This window comes from Pezoporus flaviventris, unplaced genomic scaffold (genome assembly GCF_033815535.1).
Source record: "Pezoporus flaviventris isolate CSIRO_AGI_PZ_B2104156 unplaced genomic scaffold, CSIRO_AGI_Pfla_v1 ptg000031l, whole genome shotgun sequence".
NCBI lineage: Eukaryota > Metazoa > Chordata > Aves > Psittaciformes > Psittacidae > Pezoporus > Pezoporus flaviventris.
In genome coordinates, this window is record NW_026892579.1 from 17557821 (window position 1) to 17571954 (window position 14134).

The following is a 14134-nucleotide window of genomic DNA, read 5'->3' on the forward strand; positions in this document are numbered from 1 at the left end:
CCCAAGGCAGTGTAGTAAATGTTCACTTAAGTCAATAAAGCCATGGTATCTCAGACCAGGTAGAGGTCTGGTCCCCACGGTTTTCAGAAAGGGCTTTCACAAAAAGACATGGGTGACTTGACACACTGCTCTAAAATAGAAATCCATCGGTAACAGGCACAGTAAGACGAACCTTGTCAACAATGGGATGGGACAAGGCTGGCGGTGTCTGCAGAGCATAGGGCAATGTCTGCATGATAAGGCAGAAGTGGGACCAAAGCTGTAAGGTCTGAGGAGAGGCACTGAGGAGAAGAAACAAATATGGAGCTTTAGGCAGTGCAGGGGTGAGCCCCAAAGAGAAGGGCAGTGCCCCTGGCTTCACCAGGTATTTTTGCCTATGCTGGTTTATTTTCTTTCTCACCCGTGAGGGTTTTGTAGTCACATGTAACCCAGCACACCAGGGACCTAAGAGATCCTGTGGCTCTGCTGTTTGCTGCTCTGATTCAGCAGCATCCCTTCAAACAGCTCTGTGCAGAAAGGAGAGCTATCTCCCCCTTGCTGTCCTCCCCTCCTTCTTCTGCACACCAGGATACTTTCCAGAGACCCTACTCAGCAGAGCAGTGAGGTACGTGACTCAAGTCCTGAAAGCACTGACCACTCCAGCCACAGCACCACTGTATATTGATGCAGAGAAACACACAGGATCAAAAAGCTGTTTGTAGAGCTAAATGGAAACGAGTTTTTGCTGGAAACTGATACATGTTTGTTAACACTTTTCAAGCTATTGCAATGTCTGTAACAAGCAGCACTGCTACACAGATGAGTTACATGATTGAAGTCTGACTAATGACAACTGCCTGACTGACTTCACTACTTTGGTAAGGCAGACAGAAATATATATATATGCCATACCCCACAGGTACTTGAAAAGGGTTCAATTTAAACCAATTAATAAAATAGCCTGTTTGGACAAAATATAATTGTTCTTCGAGAATACGTGAATTCAACACTGCTAGAAAATCCCTGCCATCTGACGTAGAAGGATTTATAGGTTTAGTGGAAATTGCTTTCCCCACTGTCCAGATTAAATACTGCAGGATGATTTTTTGTATGAGTAAACATCCTTCCAAGAACGATCAGACCGATAATGTCTTAAAAAGAGGAACAGGATCTACATTTTGGTTTTCTTCTTTTTGTATGGACTATTTCTGGATACAGAACCTTCAGGTTACATGTTGACTGTCCATAAAATGCATTTTAGCATCTTCCTCCTGTTGTGGGGATGGGTTTTATCCACTGAATGCAGAGCCCACAGACAAGGAAAGGAAATACATGAGGTATACAAAAAAGGCAGGTAAGTCTCATTTCTTTACATTCAAATAGTTACAGTACGGCCAAATGTAATGTTTCAGGTGAAGATATAATGGCTAAGAGATAATGAAAATTTGCATTTGCAGATTGTACTCTTTCAGTCAAAAATATTTTTTGCTTCTGTTTTTGCCAATGAATGTTTTAAATGCATTTTCTACAGTGAAAATCTACATTGTTCTCCTCCCCCCAGAAAAGGGGTTTCTGATGTATCTGAAAGTTTGAAAGTGTGCAGAAAAAGAAACATTTGCTTGTATTTGTTGTGATTAAAATGTGGTAGAGTATGTGCATGAAAGCGGAGAGGAAATTTAGGTCCATGAGGATTGTTGCATTCACTGAAGATTAGATTGACTGGAGATCTCAAAAGAAAACATTCAGAATTTCTTTTATTATTCCCATACCCTTTGTTTTATAGAGTTCTTGAGAAGAAAAAGTTAAAGCCTCTCTGCAGACTTCAAGGCTATGGTCTGTTATCAGAGGAAACAGAAAGAGCTTTCACTATTGAATGTACACATTAAAAATCATTTAAAACATTGACTATTATCTCTCTTCCATGCAAAGACTGTGACTTTTTGCTCTTGCTATCTGTAGACAGCCATTTTAGGAGGTTTTGAGTTGAGGAAGGTTTTTTGCTACAACTGATTTCTGATTACTTATATCTAATTTGGGGAATATTTGGAACTCTGCATGAGGATTCTTATACTCAGGCACATAACAAGGGGCATCTAGGGGAAAAAATCCCTTGGATGTTTTTTTGAGAACATAGCTGACACATTAGTTTTCTGTCCAAATGCTGTGTACTTCTGCCTGTGACAGACTGAACCTACATTGTTTCTGCTTTGCTATAGTCACTGTTTCTGTTCTGTAATGACTCTGTATTATCATCAATACTGTAATGTGTATGGGGTTGGGAATGCAGGAATGTCACAGTCTTGAAGAACTCAAACCACTCCTGTTATCCTTCAGGACAAATGACTGAAAGGTGGAAGGGATGGCAAGCACAGTGCCTTTTTGTTTTCTTGTAGCCTCTTGCAGCAAGTCAGGGCTACATTAGAGTGACTCCAGTGTCCCAGTTGGCACTTGGGGGTCCATGAGCCATTTTATACATAGGAAATGGTTTTAGCAGTGACACCTGTTTCGTGGACGTATAACTGACAAGATGAATACAGTGTCTCTGTTCATGATCAGCCCTCAGATCATGCACTATCAGAGACAGTGTGGATGCAAGACAGGCATGAAACCTCTATTTTCACTGAGGCTCCATGACAGTGGCAGAAGAGGTGACATGCTGACTGTAGAAAAATAAAGGGGTAAGAAGCAAGGTACTGCCATTTGAGCTGAAAAGTGCCCACCAGAGGAATGCACACACACAGCCATGTTCTTGTTTAGCATCTTTAACAGAAACTCCCATTGTACCAAACACTTAACAGTGCCAGTGCAAATAAGTCGACAGTATAGCAAATCACAGCAAATCACAGAGTGTTAAAAATACATGACAACAGTAAATAAATACCTATTCAGTTCATGTAGGAAATGCCTCTTCACCCATGCCTTTTATATACAGTGTAATTGTCCATCAGAAAGCCTCGAGGTGTCATGGCTCTGAAAAACTGGGTCCACCTCCCTCCCATTGTGCCCACACTGGCCTTGGAGGTAATCTGTGGCCTATTTCTGCCTCAGTAGAGCAGTACAGATGCTGAGGAGGGCTGATGAGGAGAGAGGAGCAAAGCTGTCATGCGGCTGCAGGGCTGTCCATCAGCAGCGTGGTGCTCAGTACAGGGTTTACTTTCCCCTGTGATGGACTAGGCCGTGAAAGACCGATGGTTTTAACAGCTTTATAATTTATAAGGTGAAAAAGGTCACCTGTCTGATTTGGTGCTAAGCACAAGCAACAAAGCCTTCTGCATGAATTGTGCATAGACTCTCTAACTTATGATAATTACCTTCAGTGTCAAGTAAACTCAGAATAGGATCACAGATATTTTTTAACTTCAACCTCCACCCATTTGCTCCTGTTCTATGTCAGCTTGTCTCTTCTTCATCCATGTATTTACAGGTGGATCAAACCCCTTTTTCATCTCTGCTTAGATATATTCAGAAGGTTAAGCTTCTTATATTTGTCAGTGCAGGATTTTTCCCAAGCTTTGAGTCAATCATTTTCTTGTTTTCTTCTCACCCTTCACCCCCCACTAAACCATGCCACCCAAGGCTTTGTCCAACCTGGCCTTGAACACTGCCAGGGATGGAGCATTCACAACCTCCCTGGGCAGCCCATTCCAGTGCCTCACCACTCTCACAGTAAAGAACTTCTTCCTTATATCCGATCTAAACTTCCCCTGTTCAAGTTTGAACCCGTTACCCCTTGTCTTGTCACTACAGTCCCTAATGAAGAGTCCCTCCCCAGCATCCCTATAGGCCCCCTTCAGATACTGGAAGGCTGCTATGAGGTCTCCACGCAGCCTTCTCTTCTCCAGGCTGAACAGCTCCAACTTCCTCAGCCTATCTTCATACAGGAGGTGCTCCAGTCCCCTGATCATCCTCGTGGCCCTCCTCTGGACTTGTTCCAACAGTTCCATGTCCTTTTTATGTTGAGGACACCATAACTGCACACAATACTCCAGGTGAGGTCTCACAAGAGCAGAGTAGAGGGGCAGGATCACCTCCTTCGACCTGCTGGTCATGCTCCTTTTGATGCAGCCCAGGATATAGTTGGCTTTCTGGGCTGTGAGCACACACTACTGGCTCATGTTCAGTTTCTCATCGACCAACATCCCCAGAACAACCCCAAAGCATGGTTGCTTTGCACTTAAGTCAAAGCCAGTACCTTTTCCCACCACAGAACTAGATCCTGAAAGAAAAACAGAGCAAGAGGGGATGCTATATAGCATCAAGAAAAGCTTGTAGTGAAGATTGCTCCTGAACATTTTGATATTGACTCTATTTTCCCTCCCTTCAACACTCAGCCCTGAATATCCATTATGCAGGAGAAGAAGTCACAGCAACTGACTTTGTTACTCCTCTCTAAACATCAGTATCTCTTGCTCCACAGGGCTTGGGGTAAGGATCAGGATGGAAAACCATCCCTTCATTGCAGCCTTTACCTTCTGAAGAGAGCCACAGGCCTCAGTGGAGATTGATGGGGGAAATCTCTTCAAAGTGGAAAAGGCTGTCTCCCCACCACCACAGGATGCTCAGGGTGGCTTCATTTGCACACATGGCTTCCCTAGCCTCCAGAAGCTCTATAGGAGCACAAAACCATCCATCCGCTTGCCATACTGCCAGGGCTCAGCGCCAGCCACTGGTGCTGGCAGGCAACACAGGCACCTGCTGTAAAGACCTGCCACCTTGGGTGCGCTGCCAGCTTCCCACTGTCCCTGACAGACGTGGTCAGCTTTGCTCCTGATCTTCATGGTGCAGCTGGCAGAGGAAGTACACAGGCTTTTACCTTGTTTCTTTGGATGGTGTTGTTCTGCAAGTGTTGCTCTCAAATTAAAACTCTGCACTTTTCAGCCCAAAGGCTTGTCCTTTGACCAGCTCAAATCCAGCAGAGCCCACAGCCTTTGCACTCCTGCTGATGTGGTGGATGGGATGAATGGGGGCCTGCAGGATCAGACACCTTCTCTGTCACAATTTTTGGCACTGCAGGTACCCCAAGGCAGCCATTCTAGGATGTGACAGTGCACACTGAAACCAGCAAAGTAGATAGCTTTATTGCATGGGACTTATTTCAGAAACCTCCAATATTGTAATTCACTGTAAAAATGTCTGTGTGCCAGTCAAAGACTCAGCTACTTATTTTTGCTAATCTCCAGGGCAAATCACCTCAAAGGAATTTCACTTCAAAGAGCAGCAATATAAAAATAAAACCTTCCTCACCTTGCAGACCTGCTCACAGTTTGCAGTCGGCCATGTGCAAATCCTGCAGGGTTTGCAAAGCTTTTTACTCCTGTTACATCCACAGTGCCAAAACTCCTACAGGAAGCAGCTGAGATCCGGAACACCAGTAAGAGGGCTGTCTGCTGCTTTCCCAACTGCTCGGGCTCATGGAAAGCCACCAGGCTGCACAGGGGTCACTAGAAGGATACAAAGGGTCACTAAAGGTTACAACATTGTTATGCCAAAGCCTGTGTTACTAATTAGACTTGCAGAATCTTCTAGAGAGGATGAGCAATAGCGAAAGAACTGGCCTGGAGCTGAGCCCAGGTTGCTCTGCCAAAGCTAACTGCTGTGAAAAAAATCTCTTTTAACACTAAAATCTCCCTGGACAGCATTATAGCCACCTTTCAGACAAACAACTCTCAGCAGAAGAGATTTCACTGTACAAGATCTACAGATCATGTTTGTTTAATCTTAGCTGAGGGACTCGCTTTATGTTTTCAGTCATGTCCTTGCCATTCCCTGAACATCTTATAATCATTTTGCTTCACTCTGGTCTCCAAATAGTAACTAATTTTCTGCTCTGTTAGAACTCCCTGTCCATGTTTGTATCAGTAAGAGCTATCTTTTACAGCAGCTGAATGACATCTTCTACAATAAGCCATGGGCTTGTTATCACAGCGTCTCTCTCATGGCCAAAGATCTTTATGGCATGTTCAGATGTGATTATAATTAGCGATGCACTTCATAAGTGATGGGAACCACCCTGCATCATTATGGCCATAGTTCCTTCCCAGTCCTTTCTCAAAGGCTTAGGATCATACTGAACGTTCACAATATTAGTTACCTTCCCTTGTTTTTGTTGAATTTGGATAGCAGTTCTGTGTTGTCAACTCCTCCATACGCTGGCCACATTGCGTGCGAGATATCTGGCTCTGTAAATCACGTGCAGCTATGCTGGTACCCTCACTGCGGCTGCCTCTTACAAGTAGGGCAGCTCCTATCTTCTTGCCCTCTTAATGCTTCCTCTGGCTTTATAAATTCATCCCTATCAGGATTTCTTCCTTTGCCTCCCAGCAACCCTTAAGCCATTCTCTTGTCCTAGAGTTTTGGTGCCATATCTTATCTTCAGGATTGATCCTGAAAGCATTTATTTGTATGAACAAAGCTTACTAACTCAAGCTGTCTTTAAATCAGAGTGCACAATAAGCCTATAAAATGCCTGTTGAAAGCATTGCCTACAGGACCACAATATCAATAGGGATCCAGGAGCACCAGCAGCTCCCAAGGCACTGTTTTTGAGGATCAGCAATTTCTGCTGAGGCTTGACACCATTTGCACCAGCAGTGCTGGGTCTCAGGACACAAACAAGTGTATCCATCTTCCTTGTTGGTAACTTGCCTTTCCCTTTCCTCCTCTCACCTTCATCTCCTTCACTCCTTTTCTTTCCCCCATTCAACGTTCCTCCTCTTCTCCAACTTGATGTTTCTCTTTTGTTGTCCCTGACTTTCTCTGTCCTCCTCTTCACCTGCCTCAGTTACTTGCCCCTAAGCACATCTCTTGCACCTGCCACACAGCTCTGCGAAGTTTTCTCCTATCACTTTTAACTCTATATTATTCTGTAACTTCCTTCAGTAGTCCAGCAGCTGATGCTGCTGTCTCAGCTCTTCCACCTTCCAGAAATCCTTTTCTTCTGTCCAGCAGTACCCATCTTCTCTGTCCTGTTAGACATTAAGTAACCTTTTATTATTGCTTTGCTATTTCTCCCATTTGCCTTTCCACCCCTGTTGTTCTTTCAAGTAACTTCAATCCTGCAGGACAGCTTGGAAATCTTGAAGGTTTTTTTCTCACAACCTGACCAAAAGTGTCCTCTCTGCTTATCGTTGCAAATGAAGATGCTTTGAAAACTGTGTTTTCTACTTTCATCATTATCACCTTTCATCCTTTCTAAAACTTATTTTGGGTCTACACTTCACATAGCTTCCTATTTTCGCCCAGGTGATTCATGGCAGAACATAGTCTCTACTGGTACTTCTGTAGCTATGTTCATATACCCATGTAGTGGTCCACACTGGCCCACTAATGATATAGTACCCAGTCAATGTTGCTACCATGTAACTTGCTCAGGACCAGTACCTTGGTATTGTCTTCTAGCCCACCTCACTCTGATGTGTTTTGTGACCTGGTGTGAGGAGATGTAACAGCCTTCAAAAATCCTATCTGCAGCCCAGAAAAAAAATACCCAACACAAAACCAAACCAAAAAACCCCAACCCAACCAACCAAGCAACCAAAAAACCCAACAAAACAAACACACAAACAAAACACACACAAAACCCCCAAAACTAAGTCAAACCCAAGGATACTTCAAGGCAGTTTCCGCCCTTCTGAGTTCATATCAATTGTTTGATTTTCTGGTTTTGGGGTTGGATTCACAACAGAAATGCTATTGTTGGTCTTTCTTCTAACAACTGCCCAGCCACCTTCTAAACTCAATTGTATTTTTAGCACTCTCAGTTTTTGATGAGAGTGAATATCACAGCATGATGACATACTGTGTTTGTGTACTTCCTTTCAAATTTCTTCTCCTTGCTATGTGTTACGGAAAATCTTTAGCAACACATTCCTGTCACCTTCACCAGGCCACTCCTGGTTTTATATCATTGCACCATGCCACTTGGCTGTTGTCTCCTTTCCCACCCAGAAAGCCCAGCTCAGGCTGCCTGGAAGCCCTCCCCACCTCCGAGCTCTTTCTCTCTCCTCTTACGCTGCTCTGTCTTTTCCAACTATGGGCATTGGCTATGTGAGATGTGGACATACCTTGGTGTTACTAATAGCACTGAAATGCTTTCTATTTGGTTTGCTGCTTTACCCCTAGTAACAGCTAACCTCCTGCTCGTCTTTCTGAGCACTGTGGAACATTAAGCAAGAAATAGCCGCAATGATACTGAGACATTGTTCCTAAGCAGTAACAATTGATTTGGAGACTCATTATCTTAACATAGTTTCTTAAAGTGCAATGGAAAAAATTAAAGATACAAAGTACAAAGCTATGTCCACTTTTCTGAATTTGCTAACACTGAATTTCTCTGAAGTCACTTGGCATCATGAGATTCTGCGGTAATTCTCTACCCAGAGTTCTGATTTTGACCGTGAAAACCCTCAATTATGCTTCAGTTTCTTATTTTGCAACCATTCACATGTGGGGAACTTCCATCTTTCTGACTCTTTGATTTCTTTACAAGTCTCTGGAAAGGAGCTGTCAACACACTTTTGGAAATGGAGATGCCCTGTGTCATCTTGGTCACCCCCATCTACAAGGTCATTCACTTCTCAGAGAATTCTATTTATAGAGCAAACATCCCTCGAGAAGGTAAACTGCTTCTCACTCTTCAATATATGTTTATCTGGTGTCTACTGTTAGTGGTTTTATTGTATTTGTAGCTAATTTGTCTAGTGGAGCAGTCTGTAGCTTCAAGGAGTCCACTCGGAGCTCTTTCTCCGAAGGAGTGGAAAGTTGTCACCTTCCCCTCCTGCGACACCAAGGACAATTCAAATGCTGGTTCAGCAGTTTCTTACTTGGCTTTCTTCTGGGTAAAAACCTAGTGACTTGTTACTCTTCATTTACTTTAAATCTGCCTCTGGTGCTGTGTCACGAATATTTCTTAACATTGCCCCAACAGCAGAATTGTTACAATTCTGTATCTTTTGTAGTGCAGACAAATTCTTTCATTGCAAATGTCTTTGATTGCCCTTATAAAGACAGAGTGCTTTCATTGCTGTAAGTGATGAAGACAAGCATAGCATCAATAATTAGCTCGTTATTCCCCATTCTGCATTTGTACAACTCTTTCTTGGTACTCCATACAGTTCTTTGTATTCTCTTTTACTAAAATCCATCTTCTTGACATCAAACCTTTTCTCCAGTGTGTTAAGGCTGCTTTGAATTCTGATCCTACAACCCAAATACCTGTTCCTCTTCCATGCATGAGTTTTGTAATTCTGCCATCTGCATTATTATTGAAAATATTGACTCATAGTTTCCAGGATGGAATTTGTGAAATGTCATTTAATGTCTCTTGAAAGCAAACTAATGGCAGTTACTCTAACCATGATCTTTCAACCATGCTCGAAATCACAATTTCATTTCAACTGTATTTCCCTAATTTAGTAAGGAAATATTAAAACCCTCACTTAAATCTACTTTTCCCCCTGCTTACACTAGGGTGGCCAGTTACACTGTTAGAAAGGACGTTAGACTGGTTTGACATCAATTATTGCAAGGATTCACTTTGAGTCTTTATAATCTCGTTATCCCTGGGGGGAACAGACAAGTGGATCATGAGCTTGCCCCATTTTCTTTCCAAACATCAAAACTCCAACATCCTTATTTTGTCCCCTTCTTAAAGCCAGGTTTTGTGCTTAACCTCAGGGCTGCCCCTCAGGGACATCACCCATCTGTGAAGAGTCCTCAGAGGTACCTGCTTGCCGCTCAGAGACTGTAAAACCTGGTGCTCCTGGTGTCCCCAGGGAAGTGCCATCAGCCTCTGTTGACTTAAAATACCTCCCATCTATCTAGATACTCCTTAACATGTTCTTCCTTAATACTGCTCTTCACTGATCTGCACTGCACTCTGTTGACATCTGTTTATAAGTCAACAATCTTCTTCAAAGACTAGGGCAGACATGAAACCTTTCAGCATGTTCCGCATTGCCCCATTAGTTTCTCCTCTTCATCCATTTCTTTTTTTCACTTAGCTGAGCCTTGGCACCATGCCTGTCTGGCAGGATGGACCTCAGTCACACTCCTTCTGCTCCCTCCAACCTTTCCTTTCAACCCATACAATACAAAACCACCAAACACACCCCCTTAGATGCAGTTGGATGCAATTTCTGCCACACAGGGACCCTTCCATTTTTGCAAGATCAGGTACAGTGCCACGACCACCAGTGGCATGGCATTTTGTGAACAACCTATATGTGGAGGTTTGTTTCATTTTTCTTCTTTAGTAGTGTCCATGTCCACGCAAAGAACAAAGAAAGTGCAAAATGTAACACGTATGTATACGTCTCCTGGCCCTGCATATTTTGCAGTCTGAGATTGATCTATATTCCAGTATTACTGGATTAAAATGGGGTTCTCATTGAATTTTTGTGGCGCTCAAAAATAAGATGGTAGAACAACTCTGAATAACACTGTTTCACAGACTTCGTGACGTGAACATTAAAAATAATCCTCTTTCCCCGTTTCTGTTCATAGATTTAAACACCTGCAATAGCAGTGGGTCACCTTTCTTCACCATCTTTAAACCTACAAATCATAAAGACACATGACCCAACATAATTACAAGCAAATACGGGCTTACCAAATGCCAAGATGAAATACGTTTCTTGATTAACTTTCCTCAGTTTTTAGTGGCTAGTTTACAGCTCACAACTTTGTAGCTCTCCCAGTCTGAGTACAAATCAGTGTGTTTCTATCCTACGCTATCCCTGGGAATTAGTATATTACGCAGCGCATTGTGTCCCCTGCAGTGCAGTGCTGGATAAGGGCAGCTTTTCAACAAAGCCTTGACTAGCCATAGTTTTATGGGCAGAATGAGGAGAGCACACCTCTTGCCATCCTCCTGCCCAGCATGGCATGAAGGCTGTACAACATAGTGCGTGCATCACAGGAGGCACCACACAAGGAGCCTACCAGTCTCCACCTAGGGAGGGAGAGCCCAGAGCTGAGCATCATGGCATAGCTGGCAGGGATGGGGGACTTTTCATCACTTTCATTGTTTTCCAATTAAAATTCCTCCTGAAATCTGGCTCGGCAAGCTCCACACCCTCCCTTGCCTTGCGACAGTGGTAGGAGAGGCTGTGGATCCTCTGCACCACAGCACAGCGTGAGCTGCAGAGCTTGTATCTACAAAGTTAAGCATGTGGTGGTTTCAGAGGGTAGGGGGAGAGCGTCCGCAGTCTCTGCACCACAGGAGGAGTGGGAGCATCACCCAAGCACAAGGTATACAAGCAGGAAACAGCTACCAGGTATCTCTGCCCCAGTTGTCAGCTTCCTGGGGTGGCAGGCACCTCTGCTCAGGGTGGGAGGTTTGGAGTGAGCTGCAGCCAGAGCCACGAGCCATAATATTGCTGATGACGCAAGTAACCAAAGAGACAGAGATTATGCCACAGCCACTTGCCAACAATATCTCCCGAGACAGGATCTGTTCTGACATCTCTTCCCTCATCTGCCACCCTAAGATTACCACAAGGGATGGAGAGGACAGGCTGTCCCAGAACTTCATGAAATCTGATAATAATGTGTTAGCCCAGTTTGCCAAACCCACCAGTACCACTCCCCAAGGATGTCATCCTTTGGACCCAGGAAAGACCGTGTAAATCTGGCTCCATTACTTCAGCAACATACTTTTGCTTTTCTCTTGAGGAAAATATGCCACGTCTTGTTTTTTTCCTGAGGAACTGAAACCATGTCTTGATTTAACTCCTCAAGGAAGAAATGTTCTCAGATCCTAATGAGGTTATTCTAACAAGAGTGTAAAATAGGTCACCGTCTACTACAGATGTATTGCCTCCCGTAGAGAAAAGAGAGTATCACTTATAGGTGGGAAGAGTATGCTGCATAACTAATTACAAACGAAAATGCCAAGATTGATGGTGACTTCTCTCACAATTGTTATAGTTACTTCCAGAAGCTCTTATTTCAAAGATGAAGAATACTGTGGGTTTTCTGGTGCGCACTGGAAGTGTGAACCTGACACTCCTCTAACATATGTCCTGTGAAGCCCTGCAACACTTTTTACTGTGTTGGAGTGGCTATAAGTGCCACAGTAAATCTTGGGCTTAAAAAAAAGCTTCAGTTGCTTCATTCACCCTCAGCCCCAGCAAGACGCAGCTTCTAAGGCAGAAGCATCTCATGATCCCTTGAAGCAGTGGGGGGGTACCTGGCGGAATAATGATGGCTTTAGAGAAGTTGCATCACCGCAGCTGCCATCAGCAGCCTGAGAGCTGATGCTCTAGCAATGCACAGGGAGCACTGTGACTAAAATAAATGTCACTGTACTCCAGTTGTTGCTTTTTTATAAAGTGCCCCTGTGAGTTCATGAGCCATGAAATGCCTTTTGGCACTGTAACGGCTGGAGATAAATATTGACACTGCAGGGGGAAAAAAGGCTGTTCATTGTTCAGTGTACTTCACCTCAGGAGTTATCAGTTAGTTCTAAAGACAGCCTGTCACCCCAGTGAAGGCAGGGGCAGTACTGTCACACTGTGTGGCTGCAGTGGCAAACAGTTGTACTGAGCAATCTGTGAGCAATGTCTGGGCCAAATCTCCTGAGTGCAGCTGCCACAAACACTCAGGGACAGCAGATGTGTGAGGGCAAGCTGCAGTGGTGTGCCATTGATTCACAGCCCGAATGGGCAGGCTAATGGGATCCCATGATGGAGCTGCCATTGATCACTTAGCCAGCAGAGCACTCCCCAGAAACTGGACCAGAAAAGCTACTTATTGAACAGAAAGAAATGAGGCTTCAAAAGGCAGTAACTGGGGAATGACTGTCAACAGGTAAAGAATGTTTTGCTGACACAGGAGGAGGCAGGAGAGTGGGGAAGGCTTGGTAACCTCAGAGCTGTGACAAGGGGAATGGGACTGGCAAAAACCCAGGGGGAGGACATGAATTGAGGCAAAAATGAACAGAATGTCTGGAACACGAGGGACAGTTTGTCATAGAATCATACAATCATAGAATGGTTTGGATTGTGAGGGACCTTAAAGACTATCTAGTTCCAACAGATGATTGTCCTTCTTACGTTGAGATCCCAGAGCTGAACACAGTAATTGCAAGTGGGGTCTCACCAGAGTGGGGTAGAGGAGGAGAATCACCTCCCTTAGCCTGCTGGTCACTCTTCTTTTGGTGCAGCCCAGGATACGGTTGGCTCTCTGAGTGCAAGCACACATTGCCAAGTCATATTGAGCTTCTTGTCAATCAAAACCCCCAAGTCCTTCTCCTCAAGGCTGCTCTCAACCCATTCTCTGCCTGGCCTGTATTTGCACTTGGGATTGCCCTGACCCACGTGTAAGGCTTTGCACTTGGCTTTGCTGAACGTCATGAGGTTTGCACAAGTACACTTCTCAAGCCTGCTGAAGTCCCTGATTTGTTTATGCTGGTTTGTGATAAGAAAATAAAGTTTAGAGGCAGTGGAGAAGCACCTGGAAGAAATAAGGGGAGCCACCTGGGGTTCCTGGGTGCAGAGGATGGGGAGGATTTAGACACAAATCCTTGATGGCTATGCTTTGAAAGCTCCCTCAACAGGCAGGATAAGGCCAGGGCCAACATAAAGCATTAGATAAGCTCCACAAAGAGAAATTAAAATTAGAAATTGAAAGAACATGTCTGCTTCATCTCTGTTTGAATACCAACATTACTCCTGATCAGCCAAGAGTTTACTAGGGCATTTTAAAGTCACGTAAGTCGGTCAGCTTGTTGCCAGAATCTGCTTATCCCCAAAACACATGAAATTACTTCCTGACAGCCAGCGAATGACAAGCAGGCAGCAGTGAGACATGTCAGCAGCAGCCCAAGGGCGCATTGACAAGGCAGAAGATTCCAGAGAGCACATTTTGCATTTGCAAGTGCATTTTGCTGCACAATGCCTAGGTCCAAGAGTGCCTAAGAAGCTGCTCCTTGCAATAGCAGTGTTGCTGCATAGCCCAAGGCCATGTGTTCTGTCTTTGGGCTTATTCCCACAAGCAGAAGAAGAGCAGAAAACATCCCAGTTGGCCAACACTTTGCTTCAGGGTGTTTCAATGGTACAGCCCAGTGTGCCCCCTGCTAGCCTGGGAGATGCGGAGCTTGCCTGCTTCTCTGTGGCAGCAGGAAGATGAATTTCCCTCCAGTGCTATCGGCTTT

At 44.3% G+C, this 14134-nt stretch overlaps 1 protein-coding gene across 1 annotated transcript in view; it reads left to right on the top strand.

Moving 5' to 3' along the window:
- Positions 1–870: 870 nt before the first annotated feature.
- Positions 871–14134, top strand: part of GABRR1 (gamma-aminobutyric acid type A receptor subunit rho1) — a 28249-nt gene continuing 14985 nt past the window's right edge. Inside the window, exon 1 of the mRNA XM_061460301.1 lies at positions 871–1333. Within this exon, the coding sequence (XP_061316285.1) occupies positions 1212–1333 (122 nt within the window). The 5' untranslated portion in view covers positions 871–1211. The remainder of the gene's footprint in view (positions 1334–14134) is intronic.